This window comes from Macrotis lagotis, chromosome X (genome assembly GCF_037893015.1).
Source record: "Macrotis lagotis isolate mMagLag1 chromosome X, bilby.v1.9.chrom.fasta, whole genome shotgun sequence".
Classification (NCBI taxonomy): domain Eukaryota; kingdom Metazoa; phylum Chordata; class Mammalia; order Peramelemorphia; family Peramelidae; genus Macrotis; species Macrotis lagotis.
Window position 1 is genome coordinate 500973759 of NC_133666.1, and position 26248 is coordinate 501000006.

The window sequence follows — 26248 nt, forward strand, 5'->3', positions numbered from 1 at the left end:
ACACAATGAGGCAATTATTAAGTGACTTTGGAGGAAAAGTTTTAGTGGATTATCCTAGAAATCTCTTCTGTTTTTTTTAAGTGAACTATTTGAACAGAACCAAATCATGCTTATCAAATTTGTAAATGTAATGAAGCTACAAGAGCATAATACTTTGAATAATAGAATTGAAATTCATGAAGATCTTGATACATCAGAATGATACAAAGGCCTACAGTTGTTTTCCAAAAATTCAGTTGTGCAAAGAAAGTGCAAACAATTGAGGTTTAAAAACTGCAGTATTTGACTCAGTGTGTGTGTGTGTGTGTGTGTGTGTGTGTGTGTGTTAGTGTTATTTGGGCATCTATCAAGACATACAGGAAATACATAAATACAACCACAAAATTTTATTTACAGAATAAAAGAAGACAATTGCATAGCTATCAATTTGTTCCTGATAACTCTTTGTCCATATAATGAAATTAACAATACTATCTAAATTCATTTACAGATTCAATGCCATCTCAAAATACTAAAGGGTTAATAGATCTAGACAAGATAATAAATTCATCTGGAGGAACAAAAGGTCAAGGATCTCAAGGTAAAGAATGAGGAAAGTAGAAAGTAAAGAGATCTCATACTTGCTACAAGGCGATAATTATCGAAAACATTTATCTGGTACAGGCTTTAAAAGTAGAAAAATTGATCAGTGAATCAGTTATAAATAATCTGAAAGCAATGAAATTTCCAAGATCTCAGACAAAACCCCAGTTGAGATTCGGACCAAAACTCCCTGGAAAACTAGAAAGCAGTACAATTTAAATAAGAGATAGAATAGCACCTTAAAGTATATACCAATATACTCTCCAATTCAATAAATAAAAAGGGTTACATCATAAATAAATCTTTTCTTTACACATTCTTTTTCTTATCTTTTTTTTTTAAGGTTTTCACAAGGAAATGGGGTTAAGTGGCTTGCCCAAGGCCACACAGCTAGGTAATAAGTATCTGAGGTTGGATTTGAACTCAGGTACTCCTGACTCCAGGGCCAGTGCTCTATCCACTGTACCACCTAGCTGCCCTTCTTTACATATTCTTAAAAATTTTTTATTTTCCATTCCAAATTTTCTTGTACTTTTTACCCCCCCCCTTAACCATTGAGAAGGTGAGAAGTTTGATAACTCTCATTCTTTTGAATTTCTACATTAACAGTGTTACAAAAAAAAAAGCAAGGGGAAAACAGAAAGTCAAAAATAATATTCTTTAATCTGAACTTTGAGTTCATAAATTTGCTCTGTGAAGTCTTAATGTTTTTCATTGTGAGCCCTTTGGAATTTTGGATCATTGATTAGAAAACCTAAGTCTTTCATAGTTGATTGTCATTACAATATTGTTCTTACTGTGTAAAATACTTTTGCTTTGTATCACTTCATATGTCTTTCCAGGTTTTTCTGAAACTATTCCCTCTCTTCATTTCTTTCTTTCTCCACCAGCCCAATTCCCATCTTCCTTTCTTATAGTATTGCAATCATATGCACAACTTGTTTAGCTATGGACATTCTCTTCAATTCCTGAGTCTCTCACACCCCCCCCCCCCACCCCCCCACACACAAACACAATCACACAAACATTGTTTTTCTACAGAAATGGTTGAATCAGACATACACAAATTAAAGTAGCACTATTCGAATATTTGTATAAGCAAAGTGTTAGTGACCAAATGAGGAATTAATACGATAACAGAAGTAAAATGGACCAATTTGATTATATAAAATTTTAACATTTTTGTACAAAACACAGTGCAGTGGAAATTAAAAGAGACACAGGTAAGTGGGAGCAGTCTTTGCAGCAAGTTTCTCAGATAAAGGTCTTATATCCCTGAATAGGCATCCTTATCACAAACATACAAAAAGACATATAAGTTATCAATGATTATACTAATAAAAGACTCCAAATCACCAATAGTAAAGGAAATATACATTTAAAGAATTCTGAAGTTCTATCTAATAACTCATCAGATTAATTTATTGCTATGTTTCATACTGAAAAACAAAAATTGCCATTTATTTTATTTATGTGTGTGTGTTTATAAATTAAGTCAATAAATGCTTTATTCAAGATTTTACATTTATTCTGATTTGTTTTTCACACCAGTCCTAAGAGGCATGATATCATTAACTTTGTTTTATAGCTTAGGAAACAGGTTGACAGAAATTGTAATTTGCCGAAGGTCTCAGAGCTAGTCAGTATCTGAGGAAGACTTTGAAGTCAGTCTTCTTGACTCCTAAGTATAGTTATCTAACCTACCAGTCACCAGAATGTGAACATCTCTTTACTTTATTTATGATATACTTAAAGAAGGAAGACTTCCATTTTTATGAAAGTATTTGTTAAAAAAATATTTTTTTATGATAGCAAAAAAAATGTGAACAGTGTAGGTACTTAACAAATGGTGAAATGGTGATATGTGAATTTTTTTATTTTATTCTTTTAAAGGAGTTTTTAATATGTTTGGAGTAAAGATACATATTCATGAAAATTGTCTAGTTATATAAAGTTTATTTGACTATATGAAAAATAAGTAGTTTTAAATTACAAGTTTGGGGAAGAAAGTAATTGATATGGACTGTATTGAAGGAAAGATTTATAAAGAAGTAGAATTAAGATGATATTTTTAAATTGTCAGAGAAAAAGGAAGAGGACCTTTAAAGCAGAAAGAACAACATCAGCAAGGATGTCTTTGAGGGAAAATGAGAAACAACATAGTTCAAATTCAAGTGCACAGTAGGATATAATTTTGAATAAGTAGAGTCACTCAGAGTCTGGAAGGTCATAAAAACCAGAATGAAGAGACTGGAATTGATCTTAAGGGGTCATTTAAAGATGGTGAACTTGCCTTGAAGAAAACTGACATGATAAAAACAATGTCATAGGATTTTTTCTCAAGGAAGTGGCACCCATATTAAACTAGGATCAATGAGGAGAAACTACAAAGATGCAAATTTAGATGTGATATATGGAAAGATTTTTCTTTTTCTTTTTTTCTTTCTGTTACTTTTTTTATTCTTTGTTTTTTTTAAAGAAAGATTTTATTTATTTTGAATTTTACAATTTTCCCCCCATTCTTGCTTCCCTCCCTCCACCCCGCACAGAAGACATTCTGTTAGTCTTTACATTGGTTCCATGTTATACATTGATCTCAGTGATGACAGAGAAATTATATCCTTAAGGAAGAAAAATAAAGTATGAAATAGTAAAATGACATAATAATATAACGGTTTTTTTTCCTAATTTGAATGTAATAGTCTTTGGTCTTTGTTCAAAGTCCACAATCCTTTCTCTGGATATTGATGGTATTCTCCATTGCAAATAGCCCAAATTTGTCCCTGGTTGTTGCATTGATGGGATGAGCAAGTTCATCAAGGTTGATCATCACCCCCATGCTGCTGTTAGGGTATACAATGTTTTTCTGGTTCTACTCATCTCACTCAGCATCAGTTTATGCAAATCCCTCCCTTCCCTGAATTCCCATCCCTCCTGGTTTCTAATAGAACAGTAGTGTTCCATGACATACATATACCACAGTTTGTTAAGCCATTCCCCAATTGAAGGACATTCACTTAATTTTCAATTTTTTTGCCACCACAAACAGGACTGCTGTAAATATTTTGTACAATGGATTATTATTACACTGAAAGAAAACGTTGAGAGACAGATTAGATTCAAAATCCTGTGTTGTTTCTAAAGTGATTTGCAAACTTAATAGGAGTCAGTGTTATGTAGCATCCCCTCAAAACTTAGGTCTTAGACTTTATTAATATGCATATAGAATGAAGGAGAGGATTGTCTTGTTTTTTGCCCTATTTAGATCACCTCTGGAGATTTGTATTTAATTCTAGGTATTGAATTTGAGGAAGCATCTTAACAAATTAGAATTTGCCCATAGAATATTGTTGTTCATGGGAGTCAAAGCCATGGCTTTGAAGGTTTCTTTAGGGAATTGGGAATATTTGCCTGGAAAAGAAATTGAGGAGATGTAAGTATCTTCACATACCCGAAATAGATACCAAACTTATATCTTTTTAAAGATAGGCAAAATAACTTGGGTCTAATTAGTAGTTGGTGTAGAAAGCTAATTTTTAACTGCAAATACAATAAGCCCTTGTCAGTAATGATTGCTTTTTAAAATTTTTTTATTTAAGGCAAAGTGACTTGCCCAAAGTTACATAGCTAGGCAGTTATTTAGTGTCTGAGACTGGATTTGAACTCGGGTCCTCCTGACTTCAGGGCTTGTACTCTATCCACTGCACCACCTAGCTGCCTCCAATAATATTGTTGAGGTCATTATTGTTCAACTCTAGTTTTAGCTAGTTTATTATTGAGGTCTTTTACAACCACAGATTCTTGACTGTGATTTTAGAGTATTGTTAAGAGTAAATTAAGTTATCTCACATTTAGAATGTGTTGGGTAAAATAAAAATAATACTTTATATTTACATGGTGCTATATAAAATTTTCTGAATGCTTTAACTGAAATTATTTCATTTGATCTTTAAAATACTTCAGTAAATTGTTATTATACCCATTTTATAGCTGAAGAAACAGTAAGTGATTTATTCATTGTTATAACTTTTAAGTGGCCAACTTTAATGCTATGGTTCTTGTTTTTTTTCTGGTCATTCTACTACTTTCAACTTCTGCACTAATTCCTGTTGAATCAAACACCCTACCCACCCTTTTCTGTTAGAATTGCACTAGGAACTCATGATAGATGCTGTGCCTTTCATATCAGCAATGAGAAAATGTGCATCTTGGGACTAAGGGGACTTACTTTTGAAAGTGATTCAATTTTTGGTGATTAGGTTTTTTAAAAAATTTATTTTATTTGTTTTTCCAGCTACCTGCAATGGTAGTGTTTTTACCAATCATTCTCCCCAAGGTTTTGAGTTTTATGATTTTTCTCCCTCCCTCCCTCCCTTCCCTCTCCCTTCCCCTGACAGAAGGCAATCTGATGTAAGCTCTATATTTATAATCATGATTTAGCATGTTAAGAACATGTTATGAGAGAAGAATCAGATCCAAATGGAAGAAAGAAAAGGGAGAGAAAAAAAGTGACAATATAGAAGACAGTGTTTAAAAATTGAAGACAAAATTTTGTCTTCATTTAAACTACACAGTTCCTTGATATGGATATTTTCCATCACAAGTCTTTTAAAATTGTCTTTGATTATTGTACTGCTGAAATGAACAAATCCATCATGGTTGATCATGGCAATTAGTTTTGATGGGATTATTTCAACATGCTTTTAGACTAATGGCACTTAATTTTGATGGTGGTTGTGTTGTTTTTGAAATATATATAGTTTTCCTAATTCTGCTTATTTCATTTTATATCAGTTCACATATTTGAAATAGTGTACTATTGTGGGACTGAAGGCATTGAAGACAGCTATTGAAATATAGCAGATGCAGAATAAAAATCTTACACCTTAGAATTTATTGGATGCCTGAAAAGCTCGATTGGAGGAAGAGACTAGCAAAGTCTAGAAACTTGTGGGTACAGATTGTACTTCTGTATTTTTTCTTAGTGACTCATTTATTATATATAATGCAGAAGTAGTTTAGGAAGAAGAATAATTGGGTGATTTGGGATGGTTGCCAGAAGCCAAGAGTCTATGGCTGAGGAAACTAGTCCTGAAGGTCAAAAATCTTTAGGCAAGATTTTGCTGGACCTCTCCCACCTCCTGTCCACAGGTGAGATACCTTAGAACTAAGGCTCTCAGGGATTAAAATAAGAGCAGAATAAGGGTTGTAGCCCATTGGAAGAATAATTAGGGTCTAGTCAGGCATCAAGAAGAGTAGGTCAGCAGCCAGCTCATCAGACAAACAACTTGCTTGACCTAATTAGGTCTAGGAATGCAAAAGGCTTTCATGTACCTAATGTATTTATCTGTCATCCAATTGATAGGCTTCTACTTTATTTCTAGTTCTTTGCTGCCATAAAAGGTGTGGCTATAATAAATATTTTGGTTTATATGAGAACTTTTATCAATGACCTCTTTGTAGATATGCCTAGCAGTGGAGTTTATGAGTGAGTTGGCATGCATATGTCAGTCACTACATTTGCATCATTGCAAATTACTTTCTAGAATGTTTGCACCAGTTTATAACTCCATCAATTGCATATCAGATTCTTTGAGAGATATTTTATACACAGGTTTTTTTTTTTCCCTCCATTAACTGCTTCCCTTCTTATCACAGTTGCAGTTTGTTTATTCAAAACCTTTTTTTAATTTCACATCAAAGTTAATTGGTTTATATTTTGTAATTTTTCTGTTTATATTTTGGCTAAGAATTCATTTTTCTCTTAACTGTGAAAGGCATTCGATCTGATTCTCTTTTTCTAGTCATATTAGTGATTTCTTTATTAGGCAGTTTATGTTTTTGTAATTTATAGTCACAAACATTGTCATTTGATTATGTAAATCAAACATTTTTGTGAGATAATAATTTCAGTAGTTATGCAGGTTACGAAATTTATCCATAATAATTAGCAGCATTGCTGAGTAAATAATAACAAAACCAAGGAGGCAGTAATGGGAAGGAAGCATATATATATAGTAGAAGATAACACTTTTAAAGTATTTAACCTGGCATGTAGTAAATGATGGGAGCTTGATGTATATATTTCCACTTCTAGTTTCTCACTTAAACTCCAGGCTAGCATTACCAGTTGCCCTCTAGTCACCTGGATGTCTAGACATCCAGTAGTCATTTCCATCCCAACATGTCCAAAACCAAACTATTCAATCTCTTTTTCCCCAATACCAGTCAGTCTTTCAGACCTCCCAATTTCTGTTGGGGTATCACAATTCTTCTAGTTACCCAGATTTACAACTTCTTTCTTGTTCACATATCCCACATCCTATTAGTTGCCAAGTCTTTTTGGCATCACATCCTTTGAATCTTCCTTTGTGACCCAGACACCATTGTTATTCAGATTTCCACTCTTTAGCATGGAATATCATAGTAGGGTCCTATTTTGTTTCTCCCTCTCATATATTTCCTCTTCCTTTCTCTCCACACAGTTGCAAAAGTGATATTTTTAAAACACAAGTATAATAACCCTGTCACTCCCTTGCTCAGGAAACTTTAAGTGGCTTCCTATTAATCTCCAGGACCCAATTCAGATCTATCTGTTAGGAATTTAAAGCCTATCTGAGTCTGACTCTGATTTCACTTTCCAGACATTTCTGTATTATTCTATTTCATGCACTCTTCAGCTCAGCTTTACCAGTCTTGTTCCTCACACAGTCTATTCCATTTCCCACCTTGGAGACTTTGCATAGACTAGCCCCATGACTGGAATGTGCTTATTCCTTCTTCCAGTTTCTTAGTTTTCGTCAGAGTCGAGCTTATGCTCTGTTCATTTTATGTATATTTATTCCATCTCATGCTATTCAAGTTCTGTCCTCTAAGAGGGCTTTACATATAGTAATTATGAGAATCTACATATGTGTATATGTACATACACATGCACACACATACCTATATAAGGAATGTTACAAACTTTAAATATCATCATCACCATCATTATCTCATTAAAGTTGACAGTGCAAATTAAGAGGTTGACATTGTAGTTCTTCAAGGAGTATAAGTCTAGGGTACTATTAAATTTTTATGTTTTTTTATATACTGGGAGAATAGTGTAGTGATGCAGGACTAAAAGTTACAATTAAGGCAGAGAACAGCTTCCTTTAGTTTGTTAGTAAAAGAAGTAAAAGGTAAAGAATTTAGGAATTTGAGATCTTTGAGGTGAAGCCATTTTAAATTATGACAAAATCTAAGGTTGGTTGTGCATAAACTAGAGAGTGGGTGAAATGCATTGGAATTGAGAGTTCAGGTCTGTTATTGAGTATGACAGGAGACAGGATAGAGAGAACCAGACCCAGATGTTAAAGCTATTGAGTTAAAGTATTGTTTGATGATATGAAATAAAAGGATAGGTTGGGTTTTTGTAGAAGTGTCACTTTTTATTGGAACAATATGTAACAATTGGCAACAAATATGCCACTTAGTGTTAAGTTTTTTAAATAGTATGTTTAGGTTTGTTTCTTGGAACGAATATTAAGCAATATTACTTGACAAAGACTTATTCTAAGAGCCAATATATATTAGATAGAATTTAGAAGTTTGTATTCGCAAGTATATTACTTTAAGAACTTTTGACATAATATTATCTTTTTTTTTTTAGTAGCATAAGGGATACTGATCTTCTGAAAGTAAGTGGAAATAATTGTATTAAGTCAGGAGACCTAAATTCTAATCTTGTTTTTTTTTAATTAAGCTAAGAAACAATTTTACTTATTACTCTTTTCCTGTTTCATCATTTACAAACAGTTGAATTAGATGATTTCTAAATATCCTTGAAAAATGAGAAATTTTGTGTTCTGTTGTTAAGATGTAAAAGCTATTAAGTTTTCCATGACTAAATTTACCACAGAATTCTCCAGTTAAAAGCAAAAACAAACTTTTACTATATTGGCATTTTGGTTCTCTGAATGCTCCACATTTTGCTAACTAACTTTTTACTACAGCACCTCATTGATTATTATTAGTATTTATCCTTTCTCTATTTTCCCTCTGAAGTTTGAATGAAGGGATGCACTTCTGTTATGCTTGGTTTTTTATTTTTTTTATGTGAGTCATTTAGATCATGGAAATATATGGACCTACTTTTAGAAGAACTCTAGAGGATCATTTCCAACTTTTTATCTATTCTAGAAGAAACAGTCTGATTCATATTTAAAATATGAATTTTTGCATTTGTGTGCTGAAGAAAAGATTAAACCATAGAGAGAATTTCCAATAGGAGCATGCACTGGATGTAAATATGAGAATAAGGGTAAGAATAGTTATACAATTTTAAAATTAAAAACTTAGAGTAAAATTGACTAGTTTTTGGTGTATCATCTGCATATTCTCCAGCCAGGATTTAGTAATTTTAAAAGTGATTATTTTATATCTTTTTATTCCTTTCATGATAAAATATTTATTTATTAAAGATTTTATTTGAGTTTTACAATCTTCCCTCCCCCACAGAAAGCAATTTGTCAGTCTTTACTTTGTTTCCATGTTGTACATTGATCCAAATTGAGTGTGATGAGAGAGCAATCATATCCTTAAGGAAGAAACAAAAAGTCTAAGAGATAACAAAATCGGACAATAAGATAAGGGTTTTTTTTCTCTAAATTAAATGTAATAGTCCTTTGTCTTTGTTCAAACTCCACAATTGTTTCTCTGGATATAGATGGTATTCTCCATTGCAGATAGCCCCAAATGGACCCTGATTGTTGCACTGTGTGGAATGAGCAAGTCCATCAAGGTTGATCATTACCCCCATGTTGCTGTTACGGTGTACAGTGTTTTTCTGGTTCTGCTTATCTTGGTCAGCACATGCTAAAATATTTTTGGGATGCAATTGTGAAGAATTTAAAGGGTGCTGTTAACAGTTATATACTACATGATATTGAATGCTTTATTACTCTTAAAAATAATTGTAGGTAGTGCTGATCAAGCTATCTTATTTTTCAAGATTTCTTCTGATGACTAATAGTATATATTTGTAAGTGGTCTTATTAGAATAGAGGTATAGTTTATAGCCTCTTATTCCATGAGCCCCCCTCTTTTTGAGGGGAGATATTATCTAAAGTAACCTAAATGAATTCTCCCAAGTCAGAGTTAAAATATTCAGTTTAAGTCTTTATAATACTATATTGATTTGAACATAGGATGTAAATACAGCATATAGGAAACACTATATAGGGGACAGGGCAAATGGCGAAATTTTCTTGATGCATGAATTATTGACTCTTATCAGTCAGATTGGTAGCATAGGCTGATTCCAGAGTACAGATTCCATAATTAACTAGTATCTGCAATTTCAAAGCATGCCTATAGAGGTCCTGTTTGAAGAATGTAACGGGATGGTAAGGAGATAGCAGAGTGAAGCATGTATCAACTCAATTATAGTTTTTAAAATTTATCAGTATGGTAGTAAAGTTATTGACATGGAAAAGACATGCTAACTTTTGTTTTTCTGTTGTTTAGGTATCATCTAGTGGTTTGTCTGAATCTTTGTGAAATCTAACCACGTTATAATGGGCTTTTATTTTATTTGAAAATGTATATGTAAAACCTGAAAGATAAGTAGAGAAATTGAAGTATTAGGCTGATTAGAGACTTGCAAGAATGGTGTCCATCAAAGAAACGAAGAGTCACAAAAACAATTATTACTAGATTACTTTAAAATAAACCTTTTATAAATAAACCAAGACTATAGTCATAGATTAAAAGTTTGTTTATTTGCAACTAGTCTCTCATTTTGAAAACCATTACAATTTAATTGCCTCTCCCTGTTCTGATTTTATTAGGAAGTTCATTCAGTCAAACAATATTTATTAAATACCTCCTAAGGACTAAGCAGTGTTCTAGGCATTGGTAATCTAAAGAATGAAATTTATCTACTATATTCTCAAGGAACTTAGATTCTAAGAAGAATAAACAAAATAAATTCAATAAATGTTTTCTGGTTGAATATTTAGCTGCTTGGTCATTATATACTTAATTGTGCTATTATATTCAAAAAGTGACATTTTCATGGCATCTTCACTTGTTATAAAATCTAATACAATTGGGTATGAAAATTAGGTTAAAAAAGTATAAACAACTCCATGAAAAATAATATAAAGAACTTGGAAAATAATCTTACTCTTATTTAATCCACTCTGAATTTAATGTTAGCAATACTATTTCTATTTTATGGACCATCATACTGTTTGAAATATCATGTTATATGTTTGTATATATTATATCCATAAAATTAAAAAAATGAGAATTTGCAAGTTAAAATCAGTGCTAACACCTTGTAAAATTAGATGTGTGTGCTGCTTTTTGTAATTTTGAAGAAAATTTTAGAGCCTATATTAATTTTTGAATAGTTTCAAATAATAAATTTTTTTGGGGAGGGTATTATACTTTTGGAAATAAGCTATAGTATTTAAAAATGAGGCCACTATAAAAGTGTATAGCTTAAAAATTGACTTTGAATATAATTTGGAAAGGAAAGTTACGAGTCTTTTTGTGAGATCAGTCCATTATTTATATTGTATGTAAAAATACAAGGCACTGATTAAAATAAGTTTAAGAATATGAAAATTCTTATAAGATAGTTATCTCAGTAGGAAATAATTTGGGTCTACTATTTTGGTTTATTTGTTCAAATATCAACAGAGTTACAATTATATTAGCTTTTTTGAGATTTCATTGAAAGAGATGTTCATTGAAAATAATTTTTAAACGCCTTATAATTCCTGAGACAAGAACTGCCTTTGAAAAAAACATAGGACAAATAAATGGAATTCTATACGAAATTATGTACATGTCACTTTGATTTCTAATGTAATTTAAAATTGTTATCTTAATTTGCCTTATAGAGGTGATGGACTAAAAAAATTTTCCCAACTTCTTTATTGTTGGTATATTTTATAGTGTTCAAGTTAGTGTATTTCTGGAAATACTGATATGTTAGTTCCCTGCTTGCTTCCTTGATTATTTCAATAGGTGAATGAAATCTGTTAGAGCAAACTAAGGTGTTGAATTAAGTTATTCCTTGGGTGTTAACTTTCCAGTAATGTTTTCTGTTCTAGTTCTTTTTATCAAGAGTTTACCAGATGAAATATCACTATTTCTGACATGTTCATTTGAGCCCTGTACCTCTAATGGTATATTAGCTACTGTTCCCCACAAAAGTCATTTTCTAAGGAGTAGGAAAAGAATGATTACCTCCAAGAAGAGTGGAGGAATATGCTAGATCAATTGGAATCAGTAGAGGCTTTATCACTGAGTGGTGTATTGAGACTTCCCAATCATCTATAGTTATTCTTCCCCAATACATAAAACATCTAGTGTTTCAGTGTATTAATGGTTGAATTTTGTCAATAAGAGAGCTTAGCAGGGAAGATCATTTCCCTGAAGTTCCTGAAACCATTACAGACTTCTAAAAATGTAAATATCATCTAGAATTTTGATTACAAATAGAAATTTGCACAACAGATCTTGTTCTTATTTTTAAAATATAACATTTATAATCAGATAAACTGCAAGTAGCTTTGTTAAATATTAAAACTAATAATAAACAGGTATAAATTTTTTGAAATTTTTGGGACAAATACAAAATAATCATCTTTGTTCCATTTAGTTGCTGTGACTGGCTCATAAATGCTTGTCGAAGAAAGAAGGAACTGAAAGCTCGTACTGTTTGGCTTGGATGTCCTGAAAAGTGTGAAGAAAAATATCCTAGAAATTCAATAAAAAATCAGAAATATAATATATTTACTTTTATACCTGGGGTAAGACTTTTAATGATTTCTTTAAAATGGACTTATCAAAGAGCTATTACTTTTTTTTTATTCAAAACTGCAGAAAATAACATTTTTTTTCTGGAAATATTAGTGTGGAGAAAATGTATAATTAAAATTGTTTCTATAAGGAATGGACGTATTTTCAAAAGTATGTTTGAAACAAACATGTTAATAGAAAGGAATTTATAATAAAATTCAGATTTAAACATAGTGATTTCAACATGACACATTAAATTGATAAGTACCAGATTACCTTTCAAAATAACTAAAATACTGAAAAGATACAAAATAACAGTTTTAAAAATCCACTTATTCTTAGCTTTCATTCTTTGTATTATTTGCAAAGCCACATTTTCATTTGTGTAAAATTGCTTTATTATTTTTTTAGGTTTGGGAGCTTCTTTCATAGATAAATTATAAAAGGAATATTTTGGAGTGATTCATATGAATAAATATATATAATCTGACTTTTTAACATCTTGTTTATTGACAGATTTGTGCTATGTAGCTATAAAATCTTTTTCCTTACTTCAATTTAGAGCTGCTTTGTCCTTTACATTTTAATTTAAATAATCACACTGCTTTATATTGGGTATTGATTTTTTTCTCCCCATCCATCCAATAGTTGGCAAATGCTTGATATCTAATATGCTTCTTTATTAAAACACAAAAACTAATGGCTCCATAATTAAAAGACTGATCTTTTGTCAGGGCAATAAAATGTCAACTGTCTTTCAGGCAGATAAATATTCTCATCTTTATTGAACGAAGTTACTGTTTTCTCCCTAGGTTTAAATTATTAAATACACACAGATTGGTTAAGCATTATACATTTTCCTAAAGGTCACAAAGTTCATTAAGTATACAGTAAAGCATCGATTACTGTGGTTAAAAATCTGCAGTGCAGCTTAACACTGATCAAATTAAATTTATACAACTTCCTAAGAGCAGCTGTATTTTGCAAAAAACCTGTTGATCTGTTTGTGAAGCCTTGTATTGTATGAATGTTTTAGTTTTCCTTGGAATAATTTCTTCTAAATTTTTATTTCCCATATAAAATGTATTTGTAAAGCATTTGGCAGTTGCATGATGGGAATTCTATTCCATTTTTTAAAATAATGACAAATTTTGATATGCTTATACAAATAAGTTGAATAGAATTTTTGAGAAATCAATAGGCCATTTGGAGAAAGATGCTTAGACTGCTGAGATTAATTTATGAAATAATTTTTTTTTAAGTTTTTGCAAGGCAGTGGGGTTAAGTGGCTTGCCCAAGGCCACATAGCTAGGTAATTATTATGTGTCTGAGGCCAGATTTGAACTGAGGTACTCCTGACTCCAGGGCTGGTGCTCTGTCCACTGCGCCACCTAGCCACCCCACTTTCATGAAATAATTTAAAACATTTTGAACCTAAATTGAATATGATTTATTGTGAATATAAACAGGTTCAATGTAGCAAAACTATCTTAGTCAAATAAGCATGTATAATGATGTAAATAACTTTATTTGTAACAATAGCATAATGACTGACAACAAAAGTATTTATCTTTAAGTGCTGCTTATTTTACCTGAAGTTAAACTTTTCATATAAAATAGTATAAAGCATATGAAGCAATTCTGTATAGTCCTTGATTTGCAAATTGCCCTGCTGTTTTGATTAGGTTATTTTGTTCATAAGCATTTTATTTATAGTGATTTCTCTAACCATTTACTAGATTTTCAAGAATTCTAACCATCATGAAATCTCCATGTTATGCTAAATTTGTAGCTCTTAGGCTTATTATTTGACTTCACTGAAACTTCAGAAGTACAATATATAGTATAATTTTCTGTAGAAGATAGATTATAAGTATTTTTTATTTGCCTCTGCATTAACTATAGAAAAATACAAATTTGTTTTGGACAGTAAGTCATGTTTTATATGTAATGATAGAGTTGATTATTTAAAGAAAGTTGAAGCTTGTCCCAAAGAAAACCAGTTTTGGGGAGGGGGTTGTGGAGGTTTCAGTAATAAATATCACTAAATTTATCTTGTAAATTTTTTTAGTATTTTTTGAATGCACTATATTCATGAAATTTCTCTAATTTTTTGGAAAGATATTACTATGGAAGGCTATAATTAGCTATAAGACTAAATTGACATCAGTAAAATTAACTGGTGGGAAGTTAGAGAGCTGGCCTTGAAACTAAGAACACCTAGTCCAGATCTTACCCTTTAATAATAAAGTGTGTGTGTTGTTGGGCAAATTACTAATTTCTTAGTACCATACACCAACATTATCAAATTCAATTAGAAATGGGAATCATTAATTCATAGATCTTTCTTGACCACATATGGACTTAATTTTAAAATGTATGTTTTATTATATTTTTATTTATTTTGTTAAATATTTCCCAATTATATTTTTATCTGACTCTACCCTCCCAACTTCCTAAACCATCATGTCATGGTGGAAATTTTGACACAGCATTAGTTGAGATGATTCTTCATTGAGAGTTTCTGAAACCAATAAAATTATGGGTCAGGAGCCATTAACTTGGGTCCAGTTAGATGATCTTAATCCTAATTTTTGTTAATAAGTAGTTTTATTCTGTAGTAATTTTTGTGACATTTTTGGTGTGATTAAAGCTCCTTTTGATTCTTTTGAATAAAGGTACAAATGTCTTCAAAGACAAATTCCTTATGATAAAAAAAAAAACCTCAGACATCAAGAAACCTTGGATATTTTTTACTTATAAACTAATAAGACATTCAGGAATTTTTCAGCTAAAATGGATGTATATTAATAGCATCACATTATAATGGAAGGACTAGATAATCCTTAAATTTAAATTAAATTTAATAAAATGAAAAATGCATTTTAAGCATTAAGACTACTCCTTCCACATATTTTTTGTACTCAGATTTATGTTGACTGGCTAATATCAAGGAGAAATTAGATCTTTCAGATACTTTGTAATATATTTACACAAGAATTTTGTTGCAATCGAGAGAAGAAAAATTTGCCATGAAAAGAATATAATTTAGTTTCTAGACATTGAGTTTTCAAAAGACAAAGTGAAATTCAGAAAACTGAACACATTATTTTCAGTTTATTATAAATTGTTATTATCTGATTTTTCATTTTAATGAATCTAGAAAGCCAGTTATAAAATTAATAAACTATGGTCAAATATGTCTATATGTATACTTAAACAGCTTTAAAGTTTTTATATTTATTGATTTTTAAAAATATATTGAAATCATAATTTTTTTCTCTGAGACTTCACTTTGATTTTCTCTTTTCTTTTTTAGGTTTTATATGAACAATTCAAGTTTTTCTTGAATCTCTATTTCCTGGTAGTGTCCTGTTCACAGTTTGTACCAGCACTGAAAATAGGTTATCTCTACACCTACTGGGCTCCTCTGGTAAAACAAAAAGTTCATTATCATGTTCAATTAAATTAAATATTGTGAGCATTTTTTAAAAGATTTAAAAATATAATTTAATATTTGGTTTTGTTAAGACATAATATGACTAATTTTTTAAAACTCATTAATACAGTTTATTATATGACTCTTGTCCAAGGATTTAAATTTTTTTTTATTCTCGAAAATTCTTCTAAATTGTGTAAGATATAGTATAGTAAAATCTTGACCTTGAAGATTGCTTAGAATCTTTAGATATTATATATCTGTGTGAAGAATATTATATTACAAGAATGCTTCTTTTTAGTGACTAAGAAATTTTGAATTAGACATTCTGCATTTGTTCCAATGGTAGCATGTCAGTCTTGCTTGTCAGCTTTTCTTCCTGTGCTAATTGAGTTACTGGGAATGATGTTGAAGGAATTGTGGGGTATGTTCAGTTGGTTGGTCTCTTGACATTCTGACAGATAGGCACATTTTTTTTCCCCTTGGCTGATGGAATGTCTGTCATGAGGGTAAACATTTGAAAGGAATTGATTCAACTATAGTCGCATCTTTTGTTAACTGCTTAGAATATGAAGTTTTTTTTAAAGAGTATTACATCCAGGTAGTACAGTGGATAGAGCACTGATCATGGAGTCAGGAGGACCCGAGTTCAAATTCAGCCTCAGACACTTAATTACCTATTTGTGTGACTTTGGGCATATCACTTAACCCCATTGCTTTAAATAAATAACATTTTAAAAAAAGTATTGATTATTTAGAGTACTGCTTATCAAATTTGTCATATCAACTATATGCTCCCTGCTCTTTTCATCATATTTTAACTTGCAAGCATCTTTAGTGCTATATTATTCTTCTATTTTGTCATAAGAAATGAATTGCTTTATTTTTTGGTTCTAGTTTAAAAATTAATCAAAAGAAAATACATAATTGGTAAGGAAGGTGAATGGAAGTATATCAGGCAATTAAAGTACAAAGCCCACCTGATACAAATTCATTTGATTAAGCAGTCTTCAGAGTTTGATGTTGATGAACTTGTTACCTGTGTTCATCATACTTTACATCAACTTTATTTCCACTATGTAGAGAAAAAGAGATAAGGAGAGAAAATTTGATTATTCAATGGAAATCTTTTATTCTCTTTTTTCTTTCTTTTTCTCCTGCATTTAGTCAATTTCCCATAGAATGATTATTCTTTTTCTGAATATTCTTAGTTTTATCTTCTTTCTTTTCACCTCTCCTCAGTAAACCTTAGGTTGGTATTTTTATGCTTTTACTCCATTCACCTACCTTTTCTTAAAATCTCTAGTGATTCTTTATGTGATTGTAAAAGCTCAATATTGAATGAGATTTTAGGAATTTAAGAGTACTTTTTCATATGTATAATAGTTATATTATAATGAATCCTATGTAATATTAATCTTTGATCTGGAGTCTTCTTTGATCATATTAATTCCTCATCTAAAGGGTAATATCTTATGAAATGTTTCTACTCGTTTTTGGTTTAACCAAATCCATGTATTAAAGATCTGTGTTATAACAAGATTCTGTTATAAGTATAAATAGACTTATGACTTGATTTGCTTAACTTTATTATTTATTGACTAATTTGTGCATATGAGACCTTTTGGTATGACCCCAGGAGGGAGAAAAAAGACATAAGTAACATATAGTAAGACTACTTTCTTTTTTAAAAAAGTTTTAAAATTTTATTTATTCAAGGCAAAGGGCTAAGAATGACTTTCCCCAAGTTCACATGACTAGGCAGTTATTAAGTGTCAGAGGCTAGAATTAAATTCAGGTCCTCCTCAGGGCTCTATCCACTGAGTCACTTAGCTGCCCTGACTACTTTCAAAAAACATAATATATGGAAGTAATCTGGCTTCAGACCTCAACATTCAACTCAAAACTGCTCTCTCCAAAATTACCAATGACCTCTTAATTACTAGATCTATCTCAATTGTCATCCTTGACTTTTTTGCTGCCTTTGACACTGTTGACAAATCTCTCTCCTTAAGGATATTTTCTTCTCTAGATTTTCCTGACACTGTTGTCTCTTGTTTTACCTCCTACCTTGTCTATTTCTTAGTCTCATTTTCCAGTTATATTTACTTATTTAATTATTTCACAAGTTCTCCTACATTCAATTATCTTTATGCAGATGATTCTCTTATCTGTCTACTTAACTTTAGTCTCTTCTCCTGACCAAAGACCCATGTTAGCAATTGCTGTTTGGGTATTTTGAATTGATTGCCTCACAGATTAGAGGTGTCCACAAGGCAGCCTGCAACCTCCTGAGTGCAGCTCAAACTTCACAATCCTTAATACATCTTGGAACATTTAATAAATGCTGACTGATTGATCAGTAATGCTTTACAATCTTAAAAACCAGTTTATATATGATTTCATCTGATTTACACAGTAGTTCTGTGAAATAGTCTATTATTTCCCTTACATTGTTATTAAATTGTAATGTAATTAAAATATATAGATTAAAATGTAATTAGGAAATATTTAAGAAAATAAAAATTATAATAAAATTTAGATAATTTAAAATTTTAAAGCCAAGTCATTACATGGTCCTCAGGGATCCCTATGCATGGATTAGCAGCAACTATCTTTATTGAGGCTTGACATCACTATCATAAACTCAGCACTCACTATATTTCTTCCCCAGCATATCCATTTTCTGAACCATTCTTTTAGTCACCCAGGTTTGCAACTTCAGTTTTACCATTCCTCATTTTTACCCCACTTAACCAGTCCATTGCCAAATTTTGTCATTTCTGCTTGCACAAAATTTCATATATGTTCCTTTCTGTCCACTCTTGGAGATATGCTACATTGGCTCAGGCCTTCATCACCTCTCACCTGGCCTATCACACTGTTCGTCTGATTGGTCTCTTTTCCTTAAGTCTCTTCATTTAATTCATTCTCTATACATTTGTCAAAGTTATTTTCCTAAAGTGCAGCTCTGACAATATCTCTCCGTTACTTATTAATCTCTAGTGCCTCCTTTTTGCCTCTAAGATCAAATATAAAGTCCTTCTGACATTTAAAACCATTGCTTTAAGACTCATTTGCATTACTCTTATAATTTACTCTTTTTGCATAATCTTCACGGTCTTAACTGTATAGGCCAATTTGCTTTTCCTCTTCCCTTGACACTTTCATCTCTTTATTTCATTGTTTCCTTTTCAATGACTGTCTCTAGTATCTGGGATATTTTTTTCCTTACCTGAACCTGGATTCTGTCAATATTCAATTCTATACTGGCTTCTACAAAAGTCCTTTCCTAGTCCCCACCCCCTTTCCCCAGTGACTAGAGCCTTAAATTCTAGGATTATGTTCTGTCTACTTTGCAGGCAGCTTGTTGGAAAGAGTCAGGAAAAATGAGTTTCTGGTCTGACCTCAGAATTATTAGTTGTGTACCCTTGTGCAAATCACTAACCTCTGTTTGCCAGCTGTAAAATGGACCTAATGATAGCACCTCCTTTCCAGGACTGCTATAAGGATCATATGCAATATTTGCAAAGCATTTAGCACAGCACCTGGTACATTTTTAGAGGTGATTAAATGCTAGTTATCCTTACTCTATAGGTTTCTTGTATGTACTTGATTCTATATGCATAATCTCGCTTTTTAGAATATATAGTCTTTCAGGGAAGACTGTTTTAGCCATGATTTGTCACTTCATTGTTTAGTACAATACCTGGAACAAAGTAAACTTTTAAACTGGTTAATTGATGGACAGCTAGGTGGCATAGTGGATAGAGTGCAGAGTTTGGAATAAGGAAGATGCTTTTTCATGAATTTAAATCTGAGTTTAGACACTTAATAGTTAAGTGCCCCTGGGCATGTCACATAACCTTGTTTGCCTCAGCTTTCTCATCTATGAAGTGAGCTGGAGAAGGAAATGGCTGACCACTCCAATAATGTTATTGAGGAAAAACCTCAATTGGAGTATAAACTGGGGCAGGAATCCTATGGTATCTGAATTTTTCTCAAAGGGGAGAAAAATTGAGGGAGACAATGCTTGTAAAAGTCAAGAGTGTCTTTTTACTAAGTAGAAATGTGATTGTGTGGAGGAATCAATTTTATGTTAAAGAGCTCAATTTAGAGTAAGCAAATAATTGTTTAAGTTTCTAAGAAATGAAGATAGCAAGGGAAGGAGGAGAGGGTGGGGGGGGGGGGAAGAAGGAGGAATGTTGGAGCGAAGTTGGAGAGAAGCCAAGAAATTGCCTGAGTTATTTTCAGTTTCCTTGTTAACAAAATTAAATCAGGCCTCTCAACGGATTTTGGCATGAGAGAACCCCACAAAAAGCTGGAATGAAACAATTTCCTAGCTTATAATATCTTAGAAGTCCTTCAGGAAAGGTCTGTCACTTGGATAAAAGGTGGAAAGCCAGCAGAAGGCTCTTAGCTGTAGGTCAATCCCTCCATCTTGGCTTAGCCAACTAATGCACAACAGGCTATCTAGGACACCTCTATTCCCAGTGCAGAAGGTGAAATGTGAGCTCCAGAACCCAGGTACAAGTGATGCTATTAGGCCCGGTTACTCCCATGCAGCGGGCAAACCTCTAGTTCCTAAAGCCCCAGTACAGAAAATCAGTGACTAGTCCGTCCCCCTAGTCCCCAGCACAAGAAGCTAGGGACAGTGCCCCCGTGAACACAGCTCAACTTTTAAAAATGAGAAAAAACCCTAACAGAAACAGACCCTAACCATAGAAAGCCACTTGGTGACAGGGAAGATCACTAAACAGACTCAGAGGAAGAAAATGGCAAATGCCTAGATCTTAAGCCCCAAAGGGAAATATGTATGGTCTCAAGCCTAAAAAAAATCTCTTTGGAAGAGTTCAAAATGGTTTTTAAAAATCAAGTAAGAAAGGTAGAAAAATAATTGAGAGAAGAAATGAGAATCATGTAGGAGAATTGTGAAGTGTCAAAAAATTGACTGAAGAAAATAATTCCTTAAAAAATAGAATCGACCAAATGAAACAAAAATCCCATTAGTCAAATGGGAAAGGTTAACTAAAGAAAATAATTCCTTAAAAATTAAAATTGGGCTAATAGAAACTAATGACAATGTGACATCAAGACTCAAACAAGAAACTTTAAAATATTTAAAAATGAAAAACAGAAGAAAATATTTTTAAAAAATCAGGGAGGTTATGCCATGATAAGCATGTGAGTTGGATTTGAGTTGGTGCTAAGTCACCAACCCACTTTCTCCTCCAGAGATATTTGGATCCAGTGATCAGATATGAATCAGGATGACTGGAGATGGCCCTAGAAATGAGGCAGAGTTAAGTGACTTGTCCAAGCTAGGGAGAGTCAAATGTCTGGACTGGATTTGAATTCCTGTACTTTTGACCAGTGCTCTATCCACTGCGCCACCACATTGAAAAAACAACTGACTTGAAAAATAGTTCCAGGAGTGATCATTTAAGAAAAATTGGACCACTTGAAAGCCATGATCAAAAAAAGAACTTGAATATCATCTTTAAAGAAATTATCAAGGAGAAAATTGCCGTAATATCCTAAAACCAAAGGGTAAAATAGTCGTTGAAAGAATTCACCAATAACATCCTAAAAGAATGATAATTCGAAGGAATATTCCTGAATTATTAGATCAAGGACAAAATACTGCAGGTAGTCTGAAAGAATTCAGATATCAAGGAGTCTTAGGATTACATGGGATTTATCAGCTTCAATTTTAAAGAATTAGAGGGTTGTGAAACAAAATTCAGAAAGGCAAAGGAGTCTGGATTACAACTAAGAATCAGTTACCCATTAATATTGAGCATACTCTTTGAGGGAAGAGGGTGGGTCATTCAATGAAATAGGAGACTTTCAAACTTTGCTGATGAAAAACCCAGAGCTGGACAGAACATTTGATCTTTTAATAGAAGACTCAATAAATGCCTTAAAAAGTAAACAGGAAAGGAAAAGAAATATATTTAGTAAGATTAAACTGTGTACAGCAGTGCAGAGAAAGATGATACAATTCTTGAGAACTGCAGCTTTATTAGGACATTTAAAAGGAATATAACTTAGAGGATTTGGGTATGTTGATTTTGATGTGATTTTAAAAAAATAAGGTATAAAAAAGGATTGTACTGGAGAAGAGGAAAGGTGGAGGCATAATCGGGTAAATTACAGTAGAGGGAAAGAAGGAAAGGGGATGAGAATCTTACTGAATCTTATTGTTGTTGAATTTGGCCCAAGGAAGGAATAACATACACACTGTTGGGTTTAGAATTTTATCTTACCCCAGGGAGAAGTAGGAGGAGAAAGGAAAAAGAAGGAAGGGCTGATAGAAGTTAGGATAGATTGAGGGAATTGGTGATCAGAAGCAAAGCACTTGTGAGGAGGCATAGGATATAAAGAGAAAAAAAGTATAAACGGGGGAAAATGGAATGGAGAGAAGTACGCAGTAATCATTTTGTGATTGTGAATAGGATTTGATTGTCAATAGGATGTCTGTCCCACAAAACAGAAGTGGATAACAGAGTGGATTAGAAACCAGAATCCTATAATATATTGTTTATAAGAAACACATTTGAAGCAGAGAGATAAACAGTGAGTATAGGTTAAAAAAAAGGCTGGAGAAGAATATATTATGTTTTAGCTGATGTAAAATAAAGCAGGGGTAACAATCCTGACTTCTGACAAGGCAAAAGTAAAACTAGATCTGAGGAAACTACATCTTGTTAAAAGGTACTATAGACAGTGAAGTAAAATCATTCCTAAACATATCTTTCCCAAATGGTATAGCATCCAGTTTCTTAGAGAAGTTCAGTGAGTTACTGGAAGAAATAGATACTTAAACTATACTAGCAGGGAACCTCAACCTCTTTCTCTTAGAATTAGATCATCTAACAACAGAATAAAAAAAGAAAGTTGTTAAGGAGATGAATAGAATTTTGGCATATGATAGACCTGGAGAAAATTGAATGGGGATAGAAAGTAATTTTCTCAGCAGTACACAACCTCTGCATAAAAATTTGACCATAGAAAAGGCACAAAAATCTCAATCAAATGCAGAAAGGTGGAAGCATTAAATGCATACTTTTTGGATCACAAGGGAATAGAAATTATGTAAAATAAAGGACTGCAGAAAGATAGACTAAAAATTAATTGGAAATTAAATACTCTAATCCTAACGAATGACTGGATCAAACAAAAAATCATAGAAACGATAATTTCATCAAAGAGAATGACAATTATGAGACAACTTACCAAAATGAATGAGATGAAGCCAAAGCAGATGTTAGGGGAAATTTTACACTTCTCATTTAGATCAGTGAATTGGGCATGCAGCTGAAAAAGCTAGAAAAAAGAACAAATTAAAAATCCTCAAGTAAATGCCAAGTTAGAATTTCTGAAAATCATCAAAGGAGAGAGTAATAAAATTGAAAGTAAGAACACTATTGAATAAAAAGTAAGAGTTGGTTTTAGGAAAAACAAAATAATACAATAGGACAAACTTAAATTTGTTAATTTGATTAAAAAAAGAAGAAAACCAAATTACCAGTATCAAAAAATGAAAAAGTTGAAGTAACCACCAATGAGGAGGAAATCAAAGTAATAATTTGGGACTGTTTTGTCCATCTGAATGCTGATAAATTTGATAATCCAAGTGAAATTAATATTTATAAAAATATGAATTTACCAGATTAATAGAAGAGGAAATAAAATACTTAAGTAATGTTATATCAAAACAAGAAATTGAACAAGCCATTAGTGAGCTCCCTCAGAAAAAAATGTACAGGACCAGATGAATTTAAAAGTGAATTCTACCAAACATTTAAAGAGCAACTAATTCTGATTCTATATACACTGTTTGAAAATATAAGTGAAGAAGGGGTTTTGTCAAATTTAATTTATGACATCAATATGATGCCCATACCTAAACTAGGAAGAGTCAAAAGAGAGAAAATTATAGATCAGTTTTCTCTAATGAATATTGATACAAATATTTTTTAAAATTTTATTTATTTTGAATTTTGCATTTCCCCCCTAATCTTGCTTCCCTCCCCCTATCCCCCCATAGAAGGCAGTCTCTTAGTCTTTACATTGTTTACATGGTATGCATTGATCTAAGTTGAATGTGATGAAAGAGAAATCTTATCCTTAAGTAAGCAACATAAAGTATAAGAGATAGCAAAATTACATAATGAAATAATGATTTTTTTAAAAAGTAAAGGTAATTGTTTTTGGTCTTTGTTCAAACTCCACAGTTCTTTTTCTTCATACAGATGTATTCTCCATGGCATAATACCCCCAGAATTGTCCCTGATTGTTGCACTGATGCACTGAGCAAGTCCATTAAGGTTGACCGTCACCCCCATGTTGCTGTTAGGATGTACAATTTTCTTCTGGTTCTGCTTATCTCGATGCAAATATTTATTCATGGAGATTGCAGCAATCTCCTTTTATATCACCAATTATATCATCAGGATAATGATCTCACCAGGTGAGATTTATACCAGGATTGCAGGTCTGATTCAGTATTGGGAAAACTCTCAGCATGATTGACCTGAAAACAGAAATCATATGATAATCTCTGTAGATGCTAAAAAAGATTTTGTTAAAATACAATATCCATTCCTATTAAAAAACATAGGAATAAATGAAACTTTACTTAAAATGATAAGCAGTTTGTATTTCAAACCATCAGTGAGTATTATATGTAATGGGGATAAGTTAGAAGCTTTCCTAGCAAGATCAGGGACAAAGCAGGGATACCTGTTAGTACCACTATTATTCAGGATTATATTTAGAAATTGTTAACTTTTGCAATAAGCGAAGAAAAATGAAGGAATTAGAGTAGATTATGAGGAAAGAGAACTATCATTCTTTCCAGATGATATGATGATATTCATAGAGAATCAAGCAAATAATTCTTTGAAATAATTAACAGCTTATGGAAATTCATTGGATATAAAATAAACCCATATAAATCATCAACAGCTCTATATATGTTACCAGCAAAGTACATCAGCAAGAGATAGAAAGAGAAATTCCATTTAAAGTAAATCTAGGGGTGGCTAGGTGGCACAGTGGTTAGAGCACCGGCCCTGAAGTCAGGAGTACCTGGGTTCAAATCCTGCCTCAAACACTTAATAATTACCTAGCTGAGTGGCCTTGGGCAATCCACTTAACCCCATTGCCTTGCAAAAAAAAAATAATAAAGTAAATCTAAACAATATAAAATATTTGGATTTCTACCTGCCAAGACAAACCCATATGAACACAATTATAAATCACTTTCCACACACATAAATTCAGACCTAAATAATTGTAAAATATTTTCTCATAGGTAGGTTGAACTAATATAATAAAAAAATCTAAATATTCAGTGTATAGTAATCAAACTATGAAAAAATTATTTTATAGACCTAGAAAGAATAACATCTTGTGGGCAAAAGGTCAAGAATATCAAAGAAATTAATGAAAAATAAAGCGTCAATCAGCAAATTTATTTCGTAATGGTTAAGGAGTTTAATTGTTGGATCAGTGGAATAGTACACAATAATAGTACACAAAATACACTTGTCAATAACTAGAGTTTTTTACTGTTTGATAAATCCCCAAACTACAGCTTTTAGGAAAAGAACTCAAAGGAGGAGTAGTTTGTTTCAGTTTATGGAGAGGGGAAGAATTTATGACCAAACAAAAGGTAGAGACATTATGAAATACAAAATGAATAATATTTTTATTACATTAAAGGTTTGCGCAAGCAAAAGTAATTCAGTCAAGATTAGAAGGAAAACAGAAAGCTGGGGAACTTTATTTTACAACCAGTGTTTTCTTATAAAGGACTCTTTTTTAAAATAAATGTTACTTTATTTTTTCCAATTATGCACAAAGGATAGTTTTCAACATTCATTTTTTTGGTTATATTTTGAATTCTACATTTTTCTACCCTCCATGACAGCAATAATCTGCTATAGGTTATACATAAAAGGACTCATTTCTAAAATAACTAATAATTTCTAATAATAATTAAGTCAACTTTATAAGAATAAGAATATAATCATTCCTCATTTGATAAATGGACAAAGGATATGAGCAGGCAGGTATCATATGAAGAAATCAAAGCTGTCTATAGTCCTGTGAAGAAGTGCTCCAAATAACTTTTTTTTTTAGGATTTTGCAAGGCAAACAGGGTTAAGTGGCTTGCCCAAGGCCACACAGCTAGGTAATTATTAAGTGTCTGATACCGGATTTGAACCCAGGTACTCCTGACTACAGGGCTGGTGCTTTATCCACTATGCCACCTAGCCACCCCTTACAAATCACTTTTGATTAGAGAAAAACGAAAATAACTCTGGCTAATGTGATAGAAAAGGAAAATGATAAATATTAGGAGGGAATGGGCAAAAACTGGGACATTATTGCACTATTGATGGACTTGTGAACCGATCC

General features: G+C 32.0%; 1 protein-coding gene across 5 annotated transcripts in view; it reads left to right on the forward strand.

The window, feature by feature from the left end:
* ATP9B (ATPase phospholipid transporting 9B (putative)) overlaps positions 1-26248 on the forward strand; it is a 487939-nt gene that overhangs the window by 61129 nt on the left and 400562 nt on the right. For all 5 annotated transcript variants that reach the window (XM_074204072.1, XM_074204073.1, XM_074204074.1 and 2 more), the window contains exons 3-4: positions 12239-12389; positions 15698-15811. In XM_074204072.1, coding sequence (XP_074060173.1) covers positions 12239-12389; positions 15698-15811 — 265 coding nt within the window. The remainder of the gene's footprint in view (positions 1-12238; positions 12390-15697; positions 15812-26248) is intronic.